The 13,186-nt window shown below is 41.2% G+C and overlaps 1 protein-coding gene across 7 annotated transcripts in view; it reads right to left on the bottom strand.

The window, feature by feature from the left end:
- The window catches only part of Dync1i1 (dynein cytoplasmic 1 intermediate chain 1), a 285,397-nt gene that overhangs the window by 210,514 nt on the left and 61,697 nt on the right, over positions 1-13,186 (bottom strand). For all 7 annotated transcript variants that reach the window (XM_060374069.1, XM_060374068.1, XM_060374071.1 and 4 more), the window contains one exon: positions 3,274-3,389. In XM_060374069.1, coding sequence (XP_060230052.1) covers positions 3,274-3,389 — 116 coding nt within the window. The remainder of the gene's footprint in view (positions 1-3,273; positions 3,390-13,186) is intronic.

Here is a 13,186-nt window from a genome sequence, read left to right as displayed (position 1 = left end):
ACTACCCCACTACCCCAGGGGCCATGCAGAACCTGGGGCCTCCAGAGCACTCTGGAAGAATCACCGTCAGCCAGCTGCATGGTGCCTTTTGTAATAAACCCACACGGGATTGATTTCCGACCTCATGGACAGGCAGGGAAATAATAACATGCAAAGCAGAGGCAATTTGGCAGGGAAATTATATATATCTATGTATATATGTATGTATATATATTCATATTCTTTCCTTACTTGGAAATAAAAAGCATATGTTTAAAATGTGTGAGGATAGAGATAGCCTGCCCCTGATCAGGGTCCTCCATTCTCCTTTCCCGGTGACTAATGACCTAACCAGATGAGGAAGGCTTCAGCTACTTGATAGAATTGTACTGATGGAGATTTGATTCCTAAATCTTGCAACTTTAAGTTGTTTTGCAGCATTTCTCACAGCAGATCATTATGTGGAAAGCTAACGCACTGTGAGAATGCCCATTAGAGTCCGTGGTGGAGGAAGGAGGCTTCGGCTCCAGCAAGCCCAAACTACTTCCCCTCTGTTTCTCTAAGTACAATGTGTCTGTGTGGGAGGGTGAGCACATGAGAACTTCAGGTGGGGCAGCGCATACCAGTGCTCTGAAGTTGCTAGTTTTAGCTTCATTAACTTTCTGCCTTCAAACAGTGAAGTTTGAAAAATCAGCCTTTATATATTACAGTTACTAAAGCCCTGCTGTGGGATTTATACACACAAGAATTGTGAATGCTATCCGTCTGAGAGACTCACAGTGCTGCAAAGTTCAGTGGTTACTTGGTCCCTGACCCTGCAAGGCTGACCTTGTCATGACAGCATCTCACTGACTCCAATACTACATTGGGCAACAACCAGAGTCTCCATTTGGAAGGACCTTATGCTCCTCCTTCCTGTCACCTCACCCAGCAGGTGAAAGGCGAGCCCTGGGTCCCCTCAACAGCCAGGCAGCCGAAGGTCAAGGGTCCAACGTCTGTGGTTGGATGACAATAAAGAAGGCTTTCTTCTTTCTTCTCACTGAACGTCACTTTAATACCACGAGCTCCTGTAGGCTCCAGTAGCAGGCTTTGGGTTCAACTCTGTATTGTGGAATTTGAACCATTACCACAAGAAAGCTCTATGGGTCTTGTTAAGAAAACAGAAAGAACTTCTGCCAATTGCGAAGAAATAAATTCCTCCTTTCCTGCTGCTTGGAGCACAACATAATGAGGGCTCCCAACCTCTCTTTGCAGTAATAAAATGAACTCTACAGGCTTTTCCTTTTGATGTGTTCCAGTTTAGAAGTTTAGAGTTGATGCCTTTTCATCCTTAATTTATCTCCCCTTGTAAATATTTCTGTACCGTTTCCAATATCTTAAGTATACACGTTCTTAAAAATAATTCACTCCTATTTCAATTGTATCACTTTTTGTTATGGGTCACATCTGAGGCTAAATAAACATATCTCTAGCTACAGTTCTGCAAATGCCTCTGGCAGCAAATTAACTCAAACAAATGTTTTGGCTAGGTAGTGAGGTTGGTTTTTAATGATCTTCCTGCTCCGTCTGAAGGCCCAAGGACAGGAGTCCCGAAGGCTTTTCTAGCAGGCTGTTTTCTGCCAATACTCAGGTCTTAATTTGGTGGTTAGTTTGTTTAAAGTTTCACCACCAGAGGGTGCTACGTGTTTGCGTCTAAAATGTGATTGTTTTATCACAGGGCCCAATGGGCTCCACTATCAAAGACCTGTGCTCACAGCAGTATCACTGAGGAATGCTCTCCACAAGGTCTTCAGGCCTGAGCTCTGCGGCACAAGATTTCATTTTGTCTTTGACGTTGTGTGGAAAATCCAAATTGAAAATCCCTGGGGCTAGCACAGACCCAAGCTGCACGGGTTTATGTCTGTTACAGACCAAGTCTGAAAGGCGAACACATTTAATCATCTAGGATTTTGCTCATTATTTTACTGCACAGGAAGAATGAACTCAAAATCCCAGCATCCTCTGTATCACGTCGGAAACGCACGACGTAAAGAGGCCATTTGCTTTGCTGTGCTAGCAGAGTCACTTTGTAGCAACGTCACCCAACTCGCCCCGTTTTCTGAACGCGCATCTCTCCGACTTCCATACAATTTGACTCCAGTGTGATGTGCTTGCTTGTCCGCTTGTCTCTCACGATGTTGAGAGACATCTCAACATCTCTCCCCCAGCTCCTTGTCTGCCTCGCCCACCCTACCAGCACATTCCGATTTATCAGCTTTACCTTTTCCTACTGTTGTCTGCGTTAGTTCCTTGTCCTGTTACTGTGATAAAAAAAATGCCTGACAAGAAGCCACATGAGGAAGGGTTTATTTTGGATTGCAGTTGGAGAACACTGTCCACCGTGGCAGAGGGGTTATGGGAGCTGAGGCTGGAGGCAGCTGGTGCAAGCAAAGGCCTGAGAATGCTGTTGCTTGGGTCCCTTTCTCCTTTTCATTCAGCTCAAGACCTCAATCCACGTAACAGTACCATTGGCATATACAGTAGGTCTTCCTACCTCAACTAAGCAAATCTAGACAACCCCTCAGTCATACCCAGGGGTTTACAGTAATCCCAGCAAATTGAAAGTCATGACTAACCATCACATTGACTTTTAATAATTCTCTGAGATTTACATACAAAATTTCCACTTGATATTTTCTGGTATGCGTAAAAGATAATATACAGTTCCATTCCCACACATCTACATAGAAAGTGCATGGAGAGTATTGTTAACCTGTGGTTTATTTATTAATTTTTTTTTTATGTGAACCGCTCAGAAAATCAGGGCCCAGCAAAGGTCTTACTTAAAGGATTAGGTCCAACACTTTAGGCTATCTAGCCAGGTAAGGCCTCCTTCATGCCTGTTCAACCAAGCCATTAAAGGGAGAAAATTAGCCATTGGTGTAAATGATTGGAAACATCTGTGTCCCAGGTGAGTGAATTTATTTTTTAAGTTTTTTATTTTTATTCATATGTTTGTGTGTGTGTACCATGAGCATATCTATTCATTACTTTGATGGTTTCCATCCTCCGCCCGTAAGCACAGAAACTAACACAAAGGTTATACTTAAAAATTAGTGGGTATCCAGGAGGGATAGGAAAGAATTCCCTCAACAGAACCTTCTAGATTGGAGCCAAAGACATCTTTGGCTTTCAAGATGTCACTCTGCTTATATCCCATGAAGACCTCGGGGATATGAGGTCAGCAGAAAGAGTCTTATTCCCTGGCAGTTTCTGCAGACAAAGCATGTAAAGAAAACAAAAGCCGCCGTTTACCTTCAGACTGGTGAGTGGCGAGGGGAGTCTGTGTCTCCTTGGAGTAGGACACCACTTCCCTAGGCAGAAAATCCACCTGGGTCACCTTTGACACGCCCAGCTTGTGCAGTCTCCTCCTGTAAGTAGCAAAGGGCAAACACTTAGGGAGGCAATGTGTCTATTTCAAAAGACCTGTCAGTTCTGTAAGCACAAGAATGAACAAAGCCAGATGCTCTCAGAGTCTCAGTACAGTCTCAGTACAGTCTGGGGTGGGAATATGGCCCTAACTGGATGTGTGATGTCATTTAATTCTCTCACAATGGCCCTTCCATTTTCCTATCTGTAAACTGAAGTCTTGCTCCAATTCAGGTTGAGACGGCTACCCTCTGAGTATCCATGACGATTCCTGGCTAGCATGCCTAGAAAGTTTTTCTTTGCAATGTAAATTCTAATTTCTTGGGGTTGGAAAATTGAAGCATTTTCAAGTTTGAATAAAAGGGATTCCTCAGTGGAGGAACACACTGTTTATGAGGGTAGCAATGGCGAGAATCCTATTCCAAGGCAGAATGCAACAGGTCTCATTCATCCAGAAGGAGAATGATCAAATGATGTGTTTGTGAATGAATCAATGAATGAATGTGTTTGTAAGACACACTAAGATAGCACAAATGAATGAGAAGAACAGAAGGTATAGACTAATAGAATCTCAGCTTAGTAGCCCCAAACTAACTGTGACCACATAAGTAATCATATTTGAATATTTATGTAACATTTCAAATGTTTCCAGATGTCTCTAGACCCACTATGTCATCTGTCTTCATGACATGTCTGTGAAGAGTGGGCTGTCATCATATATGTTTTATACAAGAAAAAAAAATTCAGCTCTGGTGCTCAAAAGCATACAATTTATAACTGGTGGAACCCACGTTAAAACACTATTGACCTCATAAATATGCTCAATAATATGCTATTATTGACCTGAGTTCTGATCCAATCTCAGCCAAATTCCTACCTACGGTTCTTAATGGTGAACATGAGGCACTGCAAAAATCTGGTCCTCCAGATGGCTATTCAGAAAACAGCCAGCCAGAGAGGCAGCAGTGTCCACGGGAAAGCACAGCGCAGCCCCGAACTCACTATCTGAATGTGTATATCCAGCCCTCCGTGTCTCAGCTTCCTCATCCGGGAACAGAGATAATGGTACCTCTGTCATGATTCTTATTGATAATACATAGGCACCATGTATATGTTATGCATAAACCACATATGTTTTATATGCATGAATGCATACAACTTTCAGATATATACACCTTAGAATGGTTTCTTGAGCTTTATTTTTAGGATACAGATTTATCAGTGGTATTGTGAATATTCTAGTATACTTCAAATTTTCCAGATGGACACACACGTGAGAGGACAAAGGCATAATCGTCACTTCATCAAACTTCCAACTCCTCTCTAGCTAAGAACAAGAAGAGCACAGTCCGGGGTGTTACTGTGCTTCTACAGGTAAACGTCATGGCTTTGTTTCTTTGTATTCACGTTATTATCACTAATGAAAACGTGACAGAGAGTGTACACGAAGGCTAGAAATGTCCACGAACATTTCTCAAACATCCAAAGAAAACAAAAATTCTTTAGGTTTCTAAAAGTTACTGTGGGATTTAAGTGTACACCCAGCAGAGGTAAGCAAACAGACAGACAGATACTGCTGTGGCGAGCAAGCCTAGTTGAGTATATCTGCAGTCCAATACAAGAAACCCAAACACAGTCCTTGGTACACGTAGGCCTGGTTCACATGGACCCAAAATTTGGAGCTCTGAATAACAAGAATGCACCAAAGGCCCTGGCTGGTTCTCCCAACCCCACCCCAGCTCTACACACACCCCTTAAAGCAAATTTAAGGAGTGCACACATAAAATTGACTAGCAACAAAAAATTGTAACACCAGGTAAAAGGATTAGAGTCTGAAAGGAAGAAACTTAAGGTGTTATTTTAAAAGCTCCTTGGGTTAGAGATGAATATTTTCCTTCTTCAAGTGCTTCTCCTTCATGTGCACGAAGAGGAAAACATGAAAGGACTCAATATGTCTGCTTGCAGCAAGGCTCACTGTTCTGCTTACCCGCCCAACACATGTTCCTGAGGCCTGGGAGCATAGTTATTGCCACAAGGCCCGGGAATGCACTGCTACCGTTTCAGGTCAACCTTCCGCCAACGTGTGTGAGGCCCAGGGATCTCCGGGCACTGTGAAGTGACCACTACAGCAATAGGCGGTGTTTTGGGCATCTTGCTAACAGGACATGTACCTTAGACCTATCTTGTTGGGTTACGGGAAACAGGCTGTAGGCACTTGAAAGCTAGTACATAAAATGATCATCCTTTATGACCTATTCAAACCACTCGGACAATATAACTTGAGAAACTCCAAAGGAAAATGGGTCCACATCCCTGCTTTCTCATTTATCAGTCTGAATAGGTGAAAGATCTAGGTAAGCGGCAAATCTTTTCAAAGCCCCCCTTTTTTTTCCTGGTAAACTCAGGACCTGTCTTTGAGTTGTGAGGTTACTTGAGGCTAATGCCTGTAAAGCCTGTAGTGGATGCCTGGAATATCATGAAGATCTTGGTCTAGGCAGCTTGCTTTTTAGCATATCATTTTGACTGATTATGATAGTTCCTAATTTATAAAACTTCAGAACACGCAGATTCATGAATATTCTAAATTTAAGATTTTTTTTAAAAGTCTGTAGAGTTGATTATCCCTGGCAATAAAATTTAAGAACTGTACTCCTATTTTTTTATTTTTACTTATTTATTCATTTATTCATTTACTTTGGTAGGGGTATCATGGCATGGGGTTTGGCTACCCTATTTGCTTTTGCATTAATTAAAAGTATCAGTGCGAAATTTCCAGGTTTTCAAAACTTAGCTTGAATAAATGAGTTTATCTAACTAAAACAAAATATTTTCTTGTTTCAATAATTACTGAAAAGTTTCAACCATCCTCTCAGTGATGTTATATTTGGGAGATGAGGGTCCTAGCTCAACCCGAGCCACCATAAACAAATGAAAGCTGAGCTGTCGCCATGTTCATCTCCCAGGGCACTGATCCATTGACAGTTTGGCAAATGGTGGGTCTTGATCCAGAGAGCAGCCCTGTCCCAAAGGACTGAAAACTGTAAAACAACTCTTACAATACTACTTAAGCTATTTGGGGTAGATCATGTAGCTCCCTACAGTGTCTGGATTGATTAAGCTACATTTATAGTAAGTGTACATTTATATTAAACTACATTTATATTAAACTTGTGCTTTGGGGTTATTTTCTGTTTTTCTTATAATTATGTATTTATGCTAAAAAAAACCTTTTAAAAACGTATCTTATTTTATCCTGAGTGAAATTTCATAACACCATTCCATTTTACCGATGAAATATCGGGGGTGGGGGGCATCAGTGGTGCCAATAAATTTGCTCGAGGCTTGTAAGTGGCAGGGCTCCGCTCTACTGGGTAGTAAGCCAAAGTATACTTGGAAAGTGTGCCACGTTGACCTTGTGTAATGCCCCATGACCACACCCCCATTGCAGCACAGTTTTCATAACCTAACATACTCTCAGTCCATGCATATGTGTTCATTTTATATGTGTGAGACAGGATTCCTGAGAAGGGGCCTGATCTAGATTTCCAGGATGCTATGGAAAAATCCTGTTTCTGAGGGTAAGTACCACAGAATACATCTCAGCAATTAGTGGGTCCAGAAAGACTGGCCAGAAGTTGTGCCCTTTCATAGCCAAGGCTTCCTTTTCATCTGTGTCTGCAATGGAGTCTCTTCACTGCTGGTCTTACGTGACCCCAGCCCATGCTTCATTCGGTCCAGGACACATTGCTTTGCACAGTCTTTTAGTATTCAGTTTCCCTAAAATATTTCTACAACTCTATCCGATGACAAAATTACTTTATAAATATGCCTACCACATAAAGCATATAGTGCTTTCCTTTAAGACATAAACATTAAATATCTGGTTCACTACTTTTTGTTCAAAGCCTTGCAAACAAGCTCATGGTTCTTTAATTGGAAACTATTTGGCAAGTAAACCCATTGTCACGTTAATACTGTTATAATTGTTGCTCCCTTTGACGAAGCTCTTGATTCCATACTGACTACCAGCTCTCCTTCTTCAGCCTCTTTGCTGCTCTACCATGCTAGCACCGTAGTGCGAGCGCAGTCATTTCTGCTACAGCCCCTGGTCCACCCCTTGGAGTCACTTGTTTCCATGCTCGTCTGCCCTGACTTGATGGCAAACTTACTTATTTGTATCATCTCCATCCATCTCTGCACTAGGGGGCTTACTTCAGAGTCAGACATACAACAGTCATGAATCAAATGCTTGAGGACAGCAGGGAAAGCTAGAAGAGGAAAAGGCAGAACAAGTGCTCTGGAAACAGGAGCCGAGATGTAAATGGAATATGTTCTGTATATTTGTCAGTATTACTAAATCATCCTGTATATTTTCACCTAGCAATTTAATTTTTAAAAAGAAGAGGTTTTACACCATGAGTGTCTTTCTGGTTCTGGGTTATTTCACTTAGGATGATCTTGTCTAGTTCCATCTATTTGCCTGAAAATTTCATGCTATCCTTGTTTTCAATAGCTGAGTAGTATTCCATTGTGTAAATGTACCACATTTGCTGTATCCATTCTTTGGATGAGGGACATCTGGGTTGTTTCCAGATTCTGGCTATTACAAATAAAGATGCTATGAACATAGTTGAACAAGTGTCTTTGTTGTATGGTGGAGCATCTTTTGGGTATATGCCCAGGAGTGGTGTAGCTGGATCTGGAGGCAGATTTATTCCCAATTTTCTGAGAAAGCACCAGATTGATTTCCAAAGTGGTTATACAAGTTATAAACAGATACTAGTCATATAATATAAGACAAACATACTAAAATCTACAGACTTAAAGAAGATAAACAACAAGGAAGACTCTAGGAAGGATGCTTAATTTTCTTTCAGAAGGCAAACAGGATAGACACTGGGATCAGCGGAAGAGAAGGAACAGGACAGGAGCCTACCACAGATGCCCTATGAAAGACTCTACCCTGCAGGGGACAGAAGCAGATACAGAAATTCAGCCAAAATTTGGACAGAGTGAAGGGAGTCTTGCGGAAGAAGTGGGGATAGAAGGACCAGAGGGGGCAGGAGCTCCACAAGAGACCAGTGTTTAATAAAAAGAGGAAACTCAAATGGGTGAAGTCCTGGGGCTGGTTTTCCAAGTCAACAGCACAGGCAGCATTTTGAGGGAAGAATGCAAAATCCAATTCCCACCATAAATCCATAGCAATGAAACCTGTGGGGTGAGGAGTCCTCATCTGTGATTTGGGAGCCTGCTCAAGGTCTCAACTCTTCAGCCCCAATAGCCACCAAATGGGTTTCACTGACCTAGTAATATCAGGAAGTGGAGGGCAGTAGACTTCAATGTCTGAACAGAATCCCTTTGACTTCCCCATCCAGCAGCCAAGCTCCAGAGCTCATGGACCACATGGAGATTCTGCTTAGCTTTTGAGTAACTGCCAAGCTGTTTATCAAGTTGTCCTTGAGATAATGAATTCTCATTAGCAAATGTATGGCAGTTCTCTATATTCCTCAACTCTGATCATCTACTTTTAAAAATCATGCCACCCTACCAAGTGTAGTTTCCTTACAGTGGCTAATGATGTCTTAGCAGATGCTTGTATGTCATTTTAATATTTTGAAAAAACTAAGTTGTTTTTTTTTCTGTTGTGTTTAAAATATTATGTATGCAGGGCACTAGATTCTAATCATCTATATGACGTGTAACTCTTTTGTCTTGTTCTGTGAGTTACTTTTTTCTTTTGATGGTGTCCTTTGAAGTGCATAAGTTTCCATTTTAATCAAATTAAATATATATTGTATTTATATATTTATATATATATATATTTATGTATTTATATGCTTGTCCTTTGGGTAGATGTCTGAAGTATCATGGTTCATTCCAAAGCCCTGATTACAGTCATCTTATATTCATCCTCTCCTGAGTTTCATAGTTTGAACTCGCAAATCTATGCATTTGCTCTATTTGCATTACTTGTATATGGTCTGAGTTTGGGGCTCAGATTTATTCTTTGCTTGTAAGTATCAAGTTGTCCCAAGTTAAGCTCTTGTTAGCATTTTTTTTTTCAGTATCAAAACTGATGACTAGAGCACAGTACAGCAGAAGCTGGGCTATTTCTAAGGCATCATTGATATGGCACAGAAAATTACAATGTATATCCAGCCGGACATGCATAGGATCCTTCCCTAAATTCTGACATTAGGAGTCAGAAACATTAGTTCTGAAAAGTCAGGATTAAAATCAACTTGAGTTATCTCAGAAACTTTCCGAATTTTAAAAACAGTCAATCACAAAATCACAAAAATTCGACACCTCAAAAATGGTGTTCAATGAGGGTTTCAGAGCTTTCAGCAACTGATGATAAACCAATCAGATTGCTCACTGGAAATCTGGATGGGATGGGGGAAGGGAATCAGAAGTCTGGATGGGGCGGGGGCAGGGAATCAGAAGCCAGTGTATAGGATTCACAGTCCTGGAAACCCAAGAAAGTCATTGTAGAAACAGGGCAAGAGGAAGCCTGAAAGAAAGATAAAGTCAGGAACAAATGTTCTCAGGGAAAAGGAGTCCTTTGGCCAGATATCAAAGTAGGCCAAGGTCAGAGAATTAGAAAGAATGTCTGCATCAAGCTTACATCCAACTGTAAGTCATTATTTTTTCTTGCTTCGTCACACCTGCGTGTCAATCCCAAGGCTGACATCTGAAGATGCTGCCAGAGAGTTTCCTCCTTATCTTCCCCAAAGCTTTCCAAGTGTTTTTAGTAGATAACCCCCTCAGAGTAAGGTTGATAACAGTAACCTTTTCTTCCTTGTTCAACATTTTATGTGGGTGGAGGAGTGGTAAGGAACTACCACCATCTACTGTGTTTGAGCAAGGCACTATGCCAGATCCTTACAACACGAAGAGAATGAGCAGCCAGAACATATACATCAGACAGCAAAAAAGAACTTGAGGCTGTAAACGGTAAGCGCTAACATGAATGAGTCACGTCACTGGGAGAAGACAGTGTGGTGGGCAGATTGCCTTGAGTTTGGATAAATGCGGTTCACTTCACTGACAATGGAAGACCTGGTTTAGATTCCAAAGGATAATCTCAAGTAAGTGGGAAGAGTCTATGTCCCAGGCAGCTTATCCTGCATACGCAAAGATCTGAGAACCGAATTTACATTTTATACCGGAAAGTCTGATTTTGTGGAATAGAAGTTTTGAATAGGAAGAGCAACGGCCTTAAGATGAATCGAGAGATGCGTGTTGAGGAGAGATTATTGGAGACTAAAGAGCGTGGGCTTAATCAATAGCTGGAGCCCAAAGCTTTGCTTCGGACTTTGCTCGGTTCCTCCCCTAATATTTGTGCCCAGGTAGACATATCTTGCCAGGCCAGTCATTAATTGTAGCTCATAGGGTTCACAGCAGGGTAAGACAATGATTACTTTTCTATTCCAGTAGCATAAACTGGACTTTGTGAGTTAAAAACACCTCCACCCAGGAGGACACTAGTTGACCCGGTAAGAGGTAGGATGAATCTATCTGGGAGGAGTGGAGGCATAAATGTGATCAAAATATATTACATAAAATTCTCAAAAATTAAGATTTTATTGTCAAATGACAAGGAATTAATTTGGTTCCTAAATACTGTGCTCTGGTAGCAGTGGGTACGATCTGTAGCATGTTATGGACAGATTTCCAGAGCTCTGGGAGAGAGGATCAGTGAGGACAGGGCACAATACCAAGAAAGTAACTGGCTTTCTGGTCGTTTTGCCACACACACAGTCATCATCTGTGCTCAGACTAGTGGGTGTTTCACTCCAAAAGAATCAGCATGAGAGTTGGTCTTTCCACATCAATACAAGGATGAATTTTTGTCCTTCATATTTGCATTAAAATCATCTTAGGGAGCATTTATTGCATTTCCACAGTATCTGCTTCTAGCTGTGCAGAGATAGTAGTTTGGCTGCTGATCCATTTTTCCTGAAAAGAAGCAAATGTCAATGCTAGCTTAATCAATAGCAGCAGCCCACAGGTTTGCTTTGGATTTTACAACACAATCAAACTTTGTAACTTGTCCTGAGATGGACAAAAGCTAAAGCCATCATAGCCTCCCTGGTAGAGTCCCTGTCCTCAAGTATGAGGAGTAGAAAATGCAAAACAATAAGGACAGATGGTACAGAATTGTGTTCCAACGTTGCTACAGATATGCTATAAAGTATTTTTAAGATTGACCTTTTATTTCCTTGATGACTTTGAGTAAGTTCCATACAGTCTGTAACTTGAAGCTTGTGTAATTAGAGCCTTCCAAGTAAGCCACTGAATTTCTAAGAGTGTACTTTCTTCCCCAAATGGATTTCATTTTCCTAAACTTGAAGGCAACAGGGACACTGCATTTTTGAAGATGGAGTTGTTACTGCAGAACAGAAAATTAGAATAGCTCACTCAAGATTCTTAAGGCATAAAATAAAGGCGAAGAAACATCAACCTCTTGAGAAATGTTTGGGCACAAATTATTTGCATTATAAGAGATTAAGAGATGAGGAAAATGCTTCCTCCCTCTCTTGTGACAAAGTTTTGATCAGAGCCGTTAAATCCAAATTATGAATCCCTTTGATGAGTCAATACTCATCCATAGATTTAGATTCTGGCGTGCATTTTACGAGTAGGTTTTGATATGTATGTATGTGTGTTTTAAGATGCTGTCTGTATTTCATTTTTTGTAGAAAGTGTAATTGTAATCGAATGTTATTGAAGTCACAGACAGTTTCAGCTTGCCTGGGAGCTACATGATTCTCAAAAAAGATAATGGTGTGGTGGTTTTGAAGAGAAATGGCCACCACAGACTTGTGTGTTTGACTATGTGGTCCATAGGGAGTGGCACTATTAGGAGGTGTGGCCTTGTTGGAGGAAGTGTGTCACTAGAGGGTGGGCTTTGAGGTCTCAGAAGCTCAAGCCAGTTCTCTTCCTGCTGCCTGCCAATCCAGACATAGACTTTTAGCTCCTTCTCCAGCACCATGACTGCCTGCACGCTGCCATGCTTCCCGCCATGAAGGTAATCAACTAAACCACCCACCACGATGATAATGGATTAAACTGTAAGCTAGGCTCAATTACATTATTTTTCTTTATAAGTGTGGTTGTGGTCAGGATGTCTTTTCATAACAATAGATACCCGAACTAAGACATATGATTACATGGGAAACATTCAGAACTATTTCAAACCAGAGATATCTAAACAAAATACAAAAGACTATTTGACAGCCTGGGATGCAGCTCTGTGGCAGAGCACTTGCCTAACACGTATGTAGCCTACCATGTGTGTGCACCACAAAGAAAAAAGCTGATGATAGTAAATAGATCAAATGAAAGTTTTTCTTTTTCTTTTTAAATCAAAGACTGGAAGAAACTACTAGTTCCTCCTTATGAAGGAGCAACCAAATTCTTGCTGGGACTCTTTCTCCAAGTCTGCCTTTTCTTCCAACAGTCCAGCAGCCCTACCCACAGTCTGGTGTACTAACGAACACAGAGAACACAGCCCAAGACTTTGAAGAAGGCAGATACCATACACATCCTATGTCACTGAGTTTAACAATTTGGAGTCAATTTTTGCTTATGATTTAGGATCTTTTCCTCTCTACCCAGATCACTCCCTTTCCATTAAAGGTGTTTGTCTCCCTGAAGACTGGACATCTACTGGGGACACTGTCCCTTAAGCTCTTTTTAAGGCAATATTTGTAGTGTAATCTCTCTCTAAACAGCCCAGTCAACCCCAGCTTCACCAATTCACTTGTTTGCTTCCTTGCCTATATGTTTTGTT

Source organism: Meriones unguiculatus, chromosome 21 (genome assembly GCF_030254825.1).
Source record: "Meriones unguiculatus strain TT.TT164.6M chromosome 21, Bangor_MerUng_6.1, whole genome shotgun sequence".
NCBI classification, from domain to species: Eukaryota; Metazoa; Chordata; class Mammalia; order Rodentia; family Muridae; genus Meriones; species Meriones unguiculatus.
This window is presented reverse-complemented; position numbering and strand designations above follow the sequence as displayed.